The sequence below is a fragment of the Lepidochelys kempii genome, chromosome 6, assembly GCF_965140265.1.
Source record: "Lepidochelys kempii isolate rLepKem1 chromosome 6, rLepKem1.hap2, whole genome shotgun sequence".
Taxonomy (NCBI): Eukaryota; Metazoa; Chordata; order Testudines; family Cheloniidae; genus Lepidochelys; species Lepidochelys kempii.
In genome coordinates this window covers 879962-895568 of record NC_133261.1, presented here as the reverse complement: position 1 = coordinate 895568, position 15607 = coordinate 879962, and the positions used below count along the sequence as shown (strand labels likewise).

At 63.6% G+C, this 15607-nt stretch overlaps 2 protein-coding genes across 2 annotated transcripts in view; both read left to right on the top strand.

The window, feature by feature from the left end:
* Window positions 1–1960, top strand: part of C6H16orf54 (chromosome 6 C16orf54 homolog) — a 7956-nt gene extending 5996 nt beyond the window's left edge. The window contains exon 4 of the mRNA XM_073346347.1: window positions 1758–1960. Coding sequence (XP_073202448.1) covers window positions 1758–1960 — 203 coding nt within the window. The remainder of the gene's footprint in view (window positions 1–1757) is intronic.
* A 284-nt stretch (window positions 1961–2244) lies between these two features.
* Window positions 2245–4907, top strand: SPN (sialophorin). Its single transcript, XM_073346346.1, has 2 exons — window positions 2245–2631; window positions 2729–4907. The coding sequence occupies exons 1-2, from the start codon at window positions 2245–2247 to the stop codon at window positions 3494–3496; spliced, it is 1155 nt and encodes a 384-aa protein (XP_073202447.1). The 3' UTR covers window positions 3497–4907.
* The last annotated feature ends 10700 nt before the right edge of the window (window positions 4908–15607 follow it).

Here is a 15607-nt window from a genome sequence, read left to right as displayed (position 1 = left end):
ACGCGCTATCTCAGAGTGGCACCGGCGGGGCGGGTGGGGGGCTGCGGGTCGGGGAGTGAGGGGCACCGGCAGGGCGGGGCTGGCGGGGGGCTGCGGGTCGGGAGTGAGGGGCACCGGCAGGGCGGGGCTGGGCGGGGGGCTGCGGGTCGGGAGTGAGGGGCACCGGCAGGGGCGGGCGGGGGGCTGCGGGTCGGGAGTGAGGGGCACCGGCAGGGCGGGGCTGGCGGGGGGCTGCGGGTCGGGAGTGAGGGGCACCGGCAGGGGCGGGCGGGGGGCTGCGGGTCGGGAGTGAGGGGCACCGGCCGGGCGGGCGGGGGGGCTGCGGGTCGGGAGTGAGGGGCACCGGCGGGGCGGGCGGGGGGCTGCGGGTCGGGAGTGAGGGGCACCGGCAGGGCGGGGCTGGCGGGGGGCTGCGGGTCGGGAGTGAGGGGCACCGGCCGGGCGGGCGGGGGGCTGCGGGTCGGGAGTGAGGGGCACCGGCGGGGCGGGCGGGGGGCTGCGGGTCGGGAGTGAGGGGCACCGGCGGGGCGGGCGGGGGGCTGCGGGTCGGGAGTGAGGGGCACCGGCGGGGCGGGCGGGGGGCTGCGGGTCGGGAGTGAGGGGCACCGGCGGGGCTGGGGCAGGAGCCCAGGGCTCGGTGCCAGCTGGGTGGGGCCGCCTGTTCTGGAAACTGTCGGGCTCTTTCCGAGGTTTCTGTGGTGCGAGTCGGGCACTGATATTTCAGCAGGTGCAGCCGTTGGGTGAGCTGGAGGCAGGGTGGAAAATTCGGGGGGGGGGGGCATTTTGGGGCTGGTTGGGCCATAGGGTGAAATTCCGTTGGCTCCCCCCACACACACACGCCCCCGCCCCCAGCCCTGCCGGTGCCCCTCACTCCCGACCCGCAGCCCCCTGCCGGCCCAGCCCTGCCCCCCAGCCCTGCCGGTGCCCCTCACTCCTGACCCGCAGCCCCCTGCCGGCCCAGCCCTGCCCCCCAGCCCTGCCGGTGCCCCTCACTCCCGACCCGCAGCCCCCTGCCGGCCCAGCCCTGCCCCCCAGCCCTGCCGGTGCCCCTCACTCCTGACCCGCAGCCCCCTGCCGGCCCAGCCCTGCCCCCCAGCCCTGCCGGTGCCCCTCACTCCTGACCCACAGCCCCCTGCCGGCCCCACCCTGACCCCCCAGCTCTGCCGGTGCCCCACCCTCCCGACCCGCAGCCCCCCTGCCAGCCCAGCCCAGCCCCCCCCCAGCTCTGCCGGTGCCCCTCACTCCCCCTGCCGGCCCCGCCCTGCCCCCCAGCTCTGCCGGTGCCCCTCACTCCCCCTGCCGGCCCCGCCCTGCCCCCCAGCCCTGCCGGTGCCCCTCACTCCCGACCCGCAGCCCCCTGCTGGCCACGCCCTGCCCCCCAGCTCTGCCGGTGCCCCTCACTCCCGACCCGCAGCCCCCTGCTGGCCACACCCTGCCCCCCAGCCCTGCCGGTGCCCCTCACTCCCGACCCGCAGCCCCCTGCTGGCCACGCCCTGACCCCCCAGCTCTGCCGGTGCCCCACCCTCCCGACCCGCAGCCCCCTGCCCCCTGCCGGCCCCGCCCTGCCCCCCAGCCCTGCCGGTGGTGCTCTCTGCATCTGGGGGGTTTCAGTTCCGCCTTTTATGTTTCATTCTAAATCTGGCTCCAGGTGCAGCCTGGGATAAATACGGACCCACGCGCTATCTCAGAGTGACGCTCCCCAGCGCTTCCTGCTGGGAGAGGCCCTTAAACTCACCCACTTTCTCTTCCACTCCCAGGCTGGTGTGTGTCCGTCCGGCGCGTCTTCGGGCCCCTCTCTGCTCCGGACCCGTCCCTTGAGCCCCGGCGCGGGACACCATGGCGGAATCGGGGGCCTGGCCCCAGCCGAAAATCCGGCTACGCTCCTGCTTCTCCTGGTCGCTGCAGCCTGTGCAGAGACGTCACCCAAATGGAAGGGGAACGAGCACTCGGCCACCCGTGAGAAAAGCCAGCACGTCGGTACCGGCCCGGAAACTGCCTCGCCCTCGGCCGCGTTCGCCAGCCACAGCCCCGGCCCCTCTGCCGAATTAGCCAGCAACGGCACCGGCCCCTCTGCAAATTTTCCGTGCGTCCACCCATCGCGGCACAGCAGATGCCCCCCACCACCCCGACGCTGGCAACGGAGGAGCCGTTGGCTCGGTGTCTCCATCTGCCCTTCCCGCTGTGGAGGCCGCCGGGTCACCTGGCCCAGCCGGGGCGACGGCCGCGGGTGGAGAAAAGCCCGACATGGATCTGAAGCGAGAAGAACTGAAGGGGCAAGTGGGCACGGTACCAGGGAGCCCAAGTCCGGGGCAGGAGAACCAGACAGTGCCAGGCAGGAGGGGGCAGAGCAAGAGCGCCCCCACGGAGACCGCCAAGCCAGAGGGCGCCGATCGGGGCGGACACAACCGGACCCTGCCAGCCAGCGCCGATCGGGGCAGACACAACCGGACCCTGCCAGCCAGCGCCGATCGGGCGGAGAAAACCGGACCCTGCCAGCCAGCGCCGATCGGGGCGGAGAAAACCGGACCCTGCCAGCCAGCGCCGATCGGGGCGGACACAACCGGACCCTGCCAGCCAGCGCCGATCGGGGCGGAGAAACCGGACCCTGCCAGCCAGCCCCGACAGGACTGTGCCAGCCAGCGCCGATCCGACCGGACACCCCGGGGAGGACCAGACCACCCCCAAACTCTCACCCTCTGCCCTACCCCCCACCCCGCCGGTCAAACAGAAGCCCGACTTCGACACCTTGATGACGCCGCCAGCCGCTCCGGCCCCCATCGCCCGCCCGCTGCCCGTGGGCATGATCGTGCCGCTCGTCATCGTCGCCGCCCTGCTGCTGGCCCTGCTCCCTCTGCTGCTGCACGTTCGGCACCGCCGTCGCTCCGGCTCCTCCAGCTTCAGCGCCGGGCGGGCGGGGCCCAGCGCGTGGGCGGGGCCGGTGAGCCTGCCGGAGGAGCGGGGCGAGGGGCAGGCCGGGGACGGGGGGCAGCAGGCCGGGCCGGGCGAAGCCAGGCGGCCCACGCTCACCACTTTCTTCGGGAAGCGCCACTCCCGGGTGTCCTCGGTGGCCATGGAGGACGTGGCCGGGGTGAAGGGCGAGGGGCCCCTTTCGGAGCCCCTGCTGGCCACGGGGGGGCAGGGGAGCGAGCCCGGGCCACAGGGGGCAGGGGAAGCCAATGGGACAGTGCCCTTGACGCCCGGACCCCCCTCGCCCCCCCCGGACCCCCCTGCCAACGGGGAATTCCCCCTGCCCCCCCCCCATGGAGCAGGAAGCCATGCCCCCTGTGTAAGCCCCACCCCCAATCGCCTGCCCCGCCCACGGCGCCCCCCCTGCTGGAATAGCCAGGAGCTCCCGCACAGCCAGCACCCTGCCCCCTCCCCACAGCGCCCCCTGCTGGGCGAGGCCGGGGCTGGAATAGCCGGGAGCTCCCGCACAGCCAGCACCCTGCCCCCTCCCCACAGCGCCCCCTGCTGGGCGAGGCCGGGGCTGGAATAGCCAGGAGCTCCCCCCCACAGCCGGCACCCTGCCCCCTCCCCACAGCACCCCCTGCTGGGCGAGGCCGGGGCTGGAATAGCCAGGAGCTCCCCCCACAGCCGGCACCCTGCCCCCTCCCCACAGCGCCCCCTGCTGGGCGAGGCCGGGGCTGTTTCCGTCTGCCCACCCAGACAATGGGGGATTCCTTGTCTCTCTTGCTCAAGTCTTTCTTTGTTTCTTTTGCAAGATTTTCTGCTGTCCCTAGCCACAAATTTCCTGTTTATGATTCACCCTTCGAGTCCATTTGAATTCAGAGTGAAGGGTTTAGGGTGTGAACAGAATAGAACCCAGGAGTCCTGCCTCCCAGCCCCACCCCCGTCCCATCCCCTGATGTAACCCACAAGACAGCGCTCCCCTCCCGGAGCAGGAATAGAAACCAGCAGGCCAGCCCAGGAGTGGAGCTGGGGGGCGGGGGGGGCAAGGCCGGGCTGGCAGGGGGCTGCGGGTCGGGAGTGAGGGGCCCTGGCAGAGCTCGGGGTGTGATTGTGGTTCGGGGCAGGATGCTCATGTCTCTTGGCTCGTCACAATTTCCTTTTGACTCACTCTGAGGCCTTGGGTAATTAACGCGGAATTTGCTACAGGAAGGATGGCTCTGTGGGTGCCCCTCACTCCCGACCCACAGCCCCCTGCCAGCCCAGCCCTGCCCCCCACCTCTGCCGGAGCCCCTCACTCCCGACCCACAGCCCCCCTGCCAGCCCAGCCCTGCCCCCCACCTCTGCCGGAGCCCCTCACTCCCGACCCACAGCCCCCTGCCAGCCCAGCCCTGCCCCCCACCTCTGCCGGAGCCCCTCACTCCCGACCCACAGCCCCCTGCCAGCCCAGCCCTGCCCCCCACCTCTGCCGGAGCCCCTCACTCCCGACCCACAGCCCCCTGCCAGCCCAGCCCTGCCCCCCCACCTCTGCCGGTGCCCCTCACTCCCGACCCACAGCCCCCTGCCAGCCCAGCCCTGCCCCCCACCTCTGCCGGAGCCCCTCACTCCCGACCCGCAGCCCCCTGCCAGCCCAGCCCTGCCCCCACCTCTGCCGGAGCCCCTCACTCCCGACCCGCAGCCCCCTGCCAGCCCAGCCCTGCCCCCCACCTCTGCCGGTGCCCCTCACTCCCGACCCGCAGCCCCCTGCCAGCCCTGCCCTGCCCCCCACCTCTGCCGGTGCCCCTCACTCCGACCCGCAGCCCCCTGCCAGCCCCGCCCTGCCCCCCACCTCTGCCGGTGCCCCTCACTCCCGACCCGCAGCCCCCTGCCAGCCCCGCCCTGGGCTCCCCCGAGCTCTGCTCGGTCCCTGGGACACTTGCCTGTACATTTTATAGCACTTGGGAGGAACTGATCCCATTTCTGCAGAGTTTTATATTTTTATGTATTTAATAAAGTGGTTTGTCGCTCTGTCACTGGCTGAGAGGGGAATTGTAACAGCAAAAGGCAACTGTCCAACCCTGGAGAGTCACAGGGTCTAGGGCTAGAAGGGGACCCCGCGGAGCATCCGCTCCGGCCACAGGACGCCCCAAATTAATGCCAGGGGGAGCTCGGGCAGGGCAGTTCGAGAACGGCCCCCGCTGGCCCCCACCCAGCGAACCCACCGCAGCCTGGGTGGGCTGTTCCCGCTGTGATATGGGGGTCGCTTGGCGGGAGTGGGCCCGGGGAGCTGCATCCGGGACACGAGGACGCGCTATCTCAGAGTGCATGGGCACCTCCGCAGGGACGCCGTGTGGCTGCTAGCCTGGGGGGGGTCCCCATGACCGCCCAGGATGTGGCTCGGGGGATGGGGTGTTCGGGGGCTTTCCCTTCACCCCCTGCCCTGGTTCTTCTCACGCAGACAGAGCACAAGAGCAGACCGTCCGGCGTGCAGCCAAGGTGCTGTTTAGTGGGTTAGTTCCAAGCAAACACACCCAGAGGTCTCCACGCCAGCAGAGTCTGTTCCCCAGCGCCCCCCTTCCCGCTCTGACGCCGCAGAGCAGTTACCCCGTGTGCCCCTGTGGGATGGGACGCAGTGGGAGGGGGGAGCGTTGACCTGGGAATGTGCCCTGGGGAGGGGAGACCTGAGAGCCTGTCCCTGAGCCAGGAGGGAGAGGGGGAGGGGGAGGTGACACCTCTGCCCGGGAATGTGAACAGAGGCTGCTGGAGGGGGGCTGCTGGGGGGGTTTATTTTCAATTTGGGCTGGGTGGAGAAACGCAGGGAACCCCAGGGCTGGGGTCTAAGCTCCCTGCTCCCCAGAAGGACGTGATTGAGGGGTACTGGTTGTACCCACAAGCTCTGTTGTGGACTGTGTTCTGTTGTCCAATAAACCTTCTGTTTTACTGGCTGGCTGAGAGTCTCAGTGGATCCAGGAAGAGGGGTGCAGGGCCTGGACTCCCCCACACTCCGTGACAACTGGTGGCAGCGGTGGGATCTACTGCACTCCGTGACGGCGCTTCTGCAGTAAGTGACTGGGGAACAGTAAAACGAAGGGGAATTGACGGGGACCAGGTGTGCTGAAGATTCAGAGAGAGACGGTTTCGGGGGCGGTTAACCCTGGGAGTGTGTGACCAAAGAGAAGGACTTTTGCAGTACAGGGTCCCCCGGGGGATTGCAGCGAGCGGTCCCAGGGGCGGAGGATCTGCAAGCTCGACCCTGGCAAAGAGGTGGTGACCTCAAGAAGGACGGGCACACGAGGGGCTTTTCCTGGAAACCGTGGGAAGCTGCCCCGGCCTGCGAGGGCCAGCAGGGAGATGTACGCTAAACGCCTGAAAGAGCGACCTGTGGAGCTGTGCAGGCAGAGGGGGCTGCGCATCGGGAGGTCCACCAAGGAACAGCTGATTGCCCAGCTGGAGGAGAGGGATCGCTTGGATGACCCGATCCCTGTCCCTGAGGGAAGCTGCCCGGGGGACGCAGCGTGGGCCCTGGGGCCTGACCGGGCTGTGGAGGGGTCAGACTGCTGCTGAGGACATCCCGAGACCCTTCCTACCTATGTCCGGGGGAGGGGTTGGGGGAAGCCCGCGAATACCGAGGGCACCCTGACCCCGGCAGCCAGCAGGGGATCCTCCCGGCGAGCTCCCCATCCCTGGAGCGGAGGCGGCTGGAATGGGAGAGGGAGATGAAAATGAGGGAGCTGGAGGATCATGAGAAACAACGTCAACATGAGGAGAAACAACGTCAACATGAGCAGGAGGAGAAGGAGAGGGAGGGTCAGGAGAAGGAGAGGAGCGTCAGGAGAAGGAGAGGGAGCATCAGGAGAAGGAGAAACAAAGGCAGCATGAACTGGAGCTGGCCAGGCTGAGGAGCAGTGGGGCGCCGGCTGCGGTGAGTGAGGGGGGACCCAAGACTGCAAGGAGCTTTGATAAGTGCTTCCTGGCCAGCGAAGGAGGGGGAGGACATAGATAGCTTCCTGACGGCCTTTGAGAATGCCTGCGAGATGCACAGGGTTGACCCTGCAGACAGGCTCAGTTCCTCACCCCTTACTGGACCCCAAAGCCGTGGAGGTGCACAGCCGAATGACAGGGGCGGAGGCAGGGGACTACGAACTGTTTCAAACAGGCCCTGCTCCATGAGTTTGGGCTGACCCCCGAGATGTACCGGAGAAGGTTCCGGAGTCACGCGTAAAACGCCTGAGGTCACCTACCTACAACTGGCCAACCGATGCAGGGGTATGCCCGCAAGTGGACAGCTGGGCCCGAGCTAAAGAGGACCTGCTGGACCTAATCGTACTGGAGCAACTGTATGAACAGTGCCCGTCTCGACTGAGGCTGTGGCTGGTGACAAACAGCTCGAGAAACCCCCAGCACGCAGGGCAGCTGGCCGACGAGTTTGTGAACAGTCGGCTCAGGGGGTAGCCGGGAGGAGCCCCAAAGAACAGCCCCCCCCCGATGCAGAGAGAGAGTCACCAGGGGGCCTCCCAGCGGGGAAATAGGGAGAACCCCCTCCACGGGGAACGCCTGGCGTCGGGCCCCTCCGACCCGCTCGAGGGGCCCAACGTGACCTGAGCTGCTATCACTGTGGCCAGAGAGGCCACGTACGGTCCCAGTGCCCCGGGCTCAGGGACAGACTGAGCAGACCCAACCTACCCAGGGTTAACTGGGTAGGGACCCAGCTGGACGAGGGGCAGATGACCCAGGCAAGGGGGGCTACCAGTTTACCACCTGCTCAGGAGGGAAGAGTACCCCAGGCCAGCTCCACCAGAGGGCTGGAGGCTCTGGACTCAGGGTGCTCAGTTTACAGGGTGGGCGCGGGGCTGTCCCTCCGGAGAGAGTGCCTTGTTCCCCTGGAGGTGGGTGGGAGGAAGGTCAATGGATACTGGGATACGGGCGCGGAGGTGACGCTGGCCCAGCCTGAGGTGGTGGCCCCAGATCGGGTGGTGCCCAACACCTACCTGACCCTGACGGGGGTGGGCGGGACCCCATTTAAGGTGCCCATGGCAAGGGTACACCTGAAATGGGGGGCCAAGGAGGGCCCCAAAGATGTGGGGATACACCACCATTTGCCCACTGAGGTTTTGATGGGGGGAGACCTAGAGGACTGGCCAAGCAAGCCCCAGACCGCCCTGGTCATGACCTGTAGCCAGAGCCGGCGAGGGGCACTGCGCCCTGACCTCGGGGAGGGTACCACACCGGAGGCGCAGGACCCTACCCTGGTGGGGAGGGAGCGCCGAGGGGCACGGCTCAGAGAGGCGGAGGCCTCAGACCCGGCCAGTGAGAGGAAACCGGGCCCCGTCCCTGCCCCAGCCGCTGAGTTCCAGGCCGAGTTGAGGAAAGATCCCTCCTTGCAGAAGCTCAGGGACCTGGCCGACCTTGGTGTGGGACGGACCATGAGGAGAGGCTGCCAGGAGAGGTTCCTGTGGGAGAAGGGGTTCCTGTACCGAGAATGGGCTCCCCCAGGGGAAGTAGAGTCCTGTGGGATCAGGAGGCAGCTGGTGGTCCCCCAGAAGTATCGCCGCAGGCTCCTGCACCTGGCCCATGACATCCCCCTCGCAGGGCTCCAGGGAATCCGGCGCACCCGGCAGAGGTTGCTACAGAACTTTTACTGGCCCGGGGTCTTTACCACGGTCCGGCAGTATTGCCGATCCTGCGACCCCCGTCAGAGGGTGGGGAAGGCCCGGGACAAGGGGAAAGCGGCTTTGAGACCTTTGCCCATCATAGAGGAGCCTTTCCAGAAGGTGGCCATGGACATCGTGGGGCCTCTCAGCAGGACGACCCGGTCGGGGAAGAAATACATTCTGGGGGTGGTAGATTTTGCCACCCGCTACCCCGAGGCAGTGCCCTTAGCTTCCATTGAAGCCGACACCGTGGCCGATGCGCTCCTGACCATTTTCAGCCGAGTGGGGTTCCCCAAGGAAGTCTTGACAGACCAAGGCTCCAACTTCATGTCGGCCCTGCTCCGGTGCTTGTGGGAGAAATGTGGGGTCCGGCACGACTGGGCCTCAGCTTATCACCCCCAGTCCAATGGGCTGGTGGAGAGGTTCAATGGGACGCTAAAGATGATGCTGAAAACCTTTACGAACCAGCACCCGCAGGCCTGGGACAAGTACTTACCTCACCTGCCGTTCGCATACAGGGAGGTGCCCCAGGGGTCGACCGGATTTTCGCCTTCAAACTGTTATATGGAAGGAGGGTGAGGGGCCCCCGGACCTGATGAGAGACGAGTGGGAGGTTGTCACGGAGTCCCTGGGCGATGCTCTGGAGCTGCTCCCCATGAAGCCAGGCAGGACTCTGGGGAAGTCGCCTCTCTGTGAGCAGCCTGTCTGCAGGACACACAGCTAACCCGGCTTCCACCTTCCTGGGTCTGACCTCGGAGCATTCAGCCTCCTCTGCCCCTCCGTGCGCTTCCCCCAGCGAGTCCGCTCAGGTGGGGTCCTGGGGAAGCCAGGGGGTCCTGCCCCCCAACTCCGCAGTCAGACGGGACTCTCAGCCAGCCAGTAAAACAGAAGGTTTATTAAACGACAGGAACATGGTCTAACACAGAGCTTGCAGGTGCAGAGAACGGGACCCCTCAGCCGGGTCCATTTTGGGGGCAGTGAGCCAGACAACCACGTCTGCACTTCACTCCATGTCCCAGCCAGCCCCAAACTGACTCCCCCTCCTCCTCTGGGCTTTGTTCCTTTCCTGGGCCAGGAGGTCACCTGATTCCTTTGTTCTCCAACCCTTCAGCTCTCACCTTGCAGGGGGGGAAGGGCCCAGGCCATCAGTGGCCAGGAAACAGGGTGTCGGCCATTCTCTGTGTCCAGACCCCTGCACACACCTGCCCTCTAGGGCTCTGCAATGATCATACACCCTTACCCCACCCCCTAGAGACTTAAGAACTGCATAGGGGAAACTGAGGCACCCCCACAATATTCGGAGGAAACATTAAGAACAGGCCCACTTCGTCACAGAGGGGAAGGCCACTCCCGATGGAGAGTCAGTGGTGGAGTATGTCCTGATCTTCCGAGAGAGACTGGCTGAACTCATGGGCCTGGCCAGGGAGAATCTGGCCAGAGCCCAGAAGAAGCAGAAGGTCTGGTATGACCGCACGGCACGGGCCCATGCCTACGCCACCGGGGATCAGGTGATGGTTCTCATCCCAGTGAGAAAGAACAAACTACAGGCCGCCTGGGAGGGCCCTTTCAAGGTCGTCAAGCAGCTCAATGAGGTAAACTGTGTGGTGGAGCTGTCGAACCGGGCGCACCACCGCCGGGTGTACCATGTGAATATGATGAAGCCATATTATGCCAGGGGGAATGTGGTGTTGGCCGTGTGTGGACAGTGGGAGGAGCAGGGAGATCACCCTTTAGTAGATCTATTCCCTGGGACCAGAGCTGGTTCCCCACTGGAAACAATTCCCCTCTCGGATCAGCTAACCCCTGCCCAGCAAGCTGAGGTCAGGGGGGTGCTGCATCCGTACCGACAGCTGTTTTCCAACCAGCCTGGACGCACTAATCTGACTGTCCACCGGGTGCAGACAGGGTCACACCCGCCGATAAGATGCTCCCCCTTCCGAGTCACAGGGAAAACTGCTCAGGACCTGGAAAGAGAGGTCCGGGACATGCTGGCTTTGGGGGTGATCCAGCCATCGGCCAGCCCTTGGGCCTCGCCGGTGGTGCTGGTCCCCAAAAAGGACAGGTCGGTCTGGTTCTGTGTGGACTATGGGAAGCTCAATGCCATCACTGTATCTGATGCCTACCCCATGCCCAGGCCGGACGAGCTCCTAGACAAGCTGGGAGGAGCTCGGTACCTCACCACCATGGACCTTACAAAGGGCTACTGGCAAGTGCCGCTGGATGTAGATGCCCGGCTGAAATCCGTCTTTATCACCCCTCTGGGGCTCTATGAGTTCCTGACCCTGCCTTTCGGCCTCAAGGGAGCGCCGGCCACCTTCCAGCGCCTAGTGGACCAGCTCCAAAGGGGGATGGAGAGTTTTGCCGTGGCGTATATTGATGACATCTGTGTCTTTAGCCAGACCTGGGAGGACCACGTGTCCCAGGTTAGACAAGTGCTGGACCGACTCCAGGGGGCTGGGCTGACTGTAAAAGCGGAGAAGTGCAAGGTGGGGATGGCGGAAGTATCTTACCTGGGCCATCGGGTGGGGAGCGGCCGCCTAAAGCCGGAACCAGCCAAGGTGGAGGTGATCAGAGACTGGCCCGCTCCCCACACCAAAAAGCAGGTCCAAGCCTTTATTGGGTTGGCAGGATACTACCGAAGATTTGTGCCCCACTTTAGCGCCATAGCCACCCCCATCACTGAGCTATGCAAGAAGGGGAAGCCAGACAAGGTGGTCTGGACCGAGCAGTGCCAGGAGGCTTTCCGGGCGCTGAAGGAGGCTCTGGTCAGTGGCCCAGTTCTGGCAAACCCAGACTTTGACAAGCCCTTTGTGGTGTTCACCGACGCCTCCGACACGGGACTGGGGGCGGTGTTAATGCAGGAGGATGAAAAGGGGGAGAGACACCCCATCGTGTACCTGAGCAAGAAGTTGCTACCTCGGGAGCAACACTACGCGGCCATCGAGAAGGAGTGCCTGGCCATGGTGTGGGCCCTCAAGAAACTAGTGCCCTATCTCTTCGGGCGACACTTCACCGTCTACACCGACCACTCTCCCCTGACCTGGCTGCACCCGATGAAAGGAGCCAACGCCAAGCTCCTGAGATGGAGCCTGCTCCTGCAGGATTACGACATGGACGTGGTCCACGTGAAGGGAAGGGCCAACCTGATAGCGGACGCGCTGTCCCGGAGAGGGGGCCCCGAACTTCCCCAGGTCACTGGTCACAGTGACCCCGCTCAGTTCAGTCTCGAAGGGGGGAGAGATGTGACGATGTGACTCAGCAGGGAGGGGGGAGTGTTGACCTGGGAATGTGCCCTGGGGATGGGAGACCTGAGAGCCTGTCACCTGAGCCAGGAGGGGGAGGAGACACCTCTGCCCGGGAATGTGAACAGAGGCTGCAGGAGGGGGCCTGCTGGGGGGGGTTTAGTTTCAGTTTGGGGCTAGGGGGTGGACGCAGGGAACCCCAGGGCTGGGGTCTGAGCTCCCTGCTCCTCCAGAAGGACGTGATTGAGGGGTCCTGGTTGTACCCACAAGCTCTGGTTTGGGACTGTGTTCCTGTCGTCCAATAAACCTTCCGTTTTACTGGCTGGCTGAGAGTCTCAGGGAATCCCAGGAAGAGGGGTGCAGGGCCTGGACTCCCCCACACTCCGTGACAGCCCCTTCCCGGCTCTCACACTGCCGAGCGGTTACCCCGCGTCCCTCTTCCCGGCTCCAACACCGCAGAGCATTTACCCTGTGTCCCCCTCCCCTACTCCGACACCATGGAGCATTTACCCCGCATCCCCCTTCCCTGCTCTGATGCCCCTCGCCCTTCCTGACTGGTTGCTTGACCTTGGCTTCAGAGAGGAGCCAGGCAGCCTCCCAGTGTACGCTCCAAACCTTTTATTAAAGCAAATGTTCACCATGAAGTTTACCCAAGTTAAGAAGGCAGGTGCTGTACGGCGGGGGTCAGGCTGGAGTGAGGAGAGATTCCAGAGTATCGGTTCCCAGGTTCCCAGATACAGACCTAGCCCACAACCAGCGTAGACCCAGACCGGGGTGTGGGAGTCTTTAAGGTGTCAGTGGATAGGTGATCTCGGGTGCGCCACCCAGGGACCGTAGTTCGAGTCCAAGTCATGGCTGGTGCAGCGAATGGGTACGTGGGGGGGTGGGGAGGAAGTGGGTTATTTCCCTGACCGGCGGTCTCGTTTACTAATCTAATCGCCTTTTATGATGAGATTACTGGTTCTGTGGATGAAGGGAAAGCAGTGGATGTATTGTTTCTTGACTTTAGCAAAGCTTTTGACACGGTCTCCCATAGTATTCTTGTCAGCAAGTTAAGGAAGTATGGGCTGGATGAATGCACTATAAGGTGGGTAGAAAGCTGGCTAAATTGTCGGGCTCAACGGGTAGTGATCAATGGCTCCATGTCTAGTTGGCAGCCGGTATCAAGTGGAGTGCCCCAAGGGTCGGTCCTGGGGCCGGTTTTGTTCAATATCTTCATAAATGATCTGGAGGATGGTGTGCATTGCACTCTCAGCAAATTTGCGGATGATACTAAACTGGGAGGAGTGGTAGATACGCTGGAGGGGAGGGATAGGATACAGAAAGACCTAGACCAATTGGAAGATTGGGCCAAAAGGAATCTGATGAGGTTCAATAAGGATAAGTGCAGGGTCCTGCACTTAGGACGGAAGAACCCAATGCACAGCTACAGACTAGGGACCGAATGGCTAGGCAGCAGTTCTGCAGAAAAGGACCTAGGGGTGACAGTGGACGAGAAGCTGGATATGAGTCAGCAGTGTGCCCTTGTTGCCAAGAAGGCCAGTGGCATTTTGGGATGTATAAGTAGGGGCATAGCGAGCAGATCGAGGGACGTGATCGTTCCCCTCTATTCGACATTGGTGAGGCCTCATCTGGAGTACTGTGTCCAGTTTTGGGCCCCACACTTCAAGAAGGATGTGGATAAATTGGAGAGAGTCCAGCGAAGGGCAACAAAAATGATTAGGGGGCTGGAACACATGAGTTATGAGGAGAGGCTGAGGGAGCTGGGATTGTTTAGCCTGCGGAAGAGAAGAATGAGGGGGGATTTGATAGCTGCTTTCAACTACCTGAAAGGGGGTTCCAAAGAGGATGGCTCTAGACTGTTCTCAATGGTAGCAGATGACAGAACGAGGAGTAATGGTCTCAAGTTGCAGTGGGGGAGGTTTAGATTGGATATTAGGAAAAACTTTTTCACTAAGAGGGTGGTGAAACACTGGAATGCGTTACCTAGGGAGGTGGTAGAATCTCCTTCCTTAGAGGTTTTTAAGGTCAGGCTTGACAAAGCCCTGGCTGGGATGATTTAACTGGGAATTGGTCCTGCTTTGAGCAGGGGGTTGGACTAGATGACCTTCTGGGGTCCCTTCCAACCCTGATATTCTATGATTCTATGATTCTATGATTCATCCGAGTACTCACACCTGCACTGTGCCCAGCAACTCGTCAGCTTCACCTCTTCTCTCTTTCCACCCCACCTGGCTGCGGGCAGACGTCCCACCCCGCCTCTTTGGGCTTTGGTCACATGCGTTAGGAAGGATATAAGAGTGTTAAAGATCAGACCCAAAAGTCTCTCGCGGGCTAACACACAGGCCTAGATACTAACGGGGGGCCGGGAGGAAAGGGGCAGGTGGGAGACTCCCAAAGGATTTGACAGCTGCAGGAAGGAGAGCGCGGGAGCGGGTCCGGGGTGGCTCTGTGGGGTAACTCGGGAGTGGCCGGCCCCAGGCCCCACACAGTACCGCCAGGGGTGAGTTACACACCGGAGGGGCGGGGGAGACCGGGGATGGCGACGCGCATGGCGAAGCCACGTGAGAGGCACCCCAGAGGAGAGAACGATGGGGACACGGCCTGTCCGTCAGTCCAGATGGTACCTGGGGAACGTCACACTGGTTCTCCGGGTGTTCTCCCTCCTATCTCAGCTGGTTCAGACCGTCTGCCTTCTTAGCCTGCTGCCCCATGGACAGATCTCGTTTGACACGCTCTGTTTTCAGCCGAATAACTGATTCATAGAATCATAGAATCTCAGGGTTGGAAGGGACCTCAGGAGGAATCTAGTCCAACCCCCTGCTCAAAGCAGGACCAATCTCCAATTTTTACCCCAGATCCCTAAATGGCCCCCTCAAGGACTGAACTCACAACCCTGGGTTTAACAGGCCAATGCTCAAACCACTGAGCTATCCCTCCCCCCTGATTTCTGCTTTCCTTCCCTAATTCTATCTTCCAAAAATGAGTGTGTCCCTCCCCGGCCCCGCTCCATGGGTTACTTACTCACCTCAGGCCAGGCCTCAGCCATGGCCCACACGGAGAAGTCGCCTGCTACCGCCCGGCAGGACCCAGAGCCTCTTTTGGGGAGAGGGAGGGTCCCAGAAGAGCCTGAGCTGCCCAGGTCTCGGGACGCAGCGTGGGTTGTCCTGGGGGCCCCCGCGGTGGAGCAAGACGTAACCCAGCCCTTACCTGTGCCATCCAGGCTGGCTATAGGGTAAGCTTCTCGACCCCAGAGGACTCTGGGGAGTCTCCTTTCTGTGAGCAGCCTGTCTGCAGGACACACAGCTCCCCCGGCTTCCCCCTTCCTGGGTCTGACCTCGGAGCATTCAGCCTCCTCTGCCCCTCCATGCGCTTCCCCCAGCGAGTCTGCCGAGGCGGGGTCCTGGGGAAGACAGGGGGTCCTGCCCCCCAACTCCGCAGTCAGACGGGACTCTCAGCCAGCCAGGAAAACAGAAGGTTTATTAGACGACAGGAACATGGTCTAACACAGAGCTTGTAGGTGCAGCGAACAGGACCCCACAGTCAGGTCCATCTTGGGCGGCAGGGAGGCCAGAGCCCCATCTGAGCCTCCCTCCATTTCGCCAGCCAGCTCCAAACTGAAACTCTCCTGCCCCTCCTCTGGCCTGTCTCTTTCTCCCGGGCCAAGAGGCCACCTGATCTCTTTGTTCCCCAACCCCTTCAGTCGGCACCTTTACAGGGGAGGTGCCGAGGCCATCAGTCGCCAGAAGACAGGGTGTCGGCCGTTCTCTCTGCCAACATCATCACACTGGCCCTCTAGGGATCTGCAACAATCACACCCCCTTATCC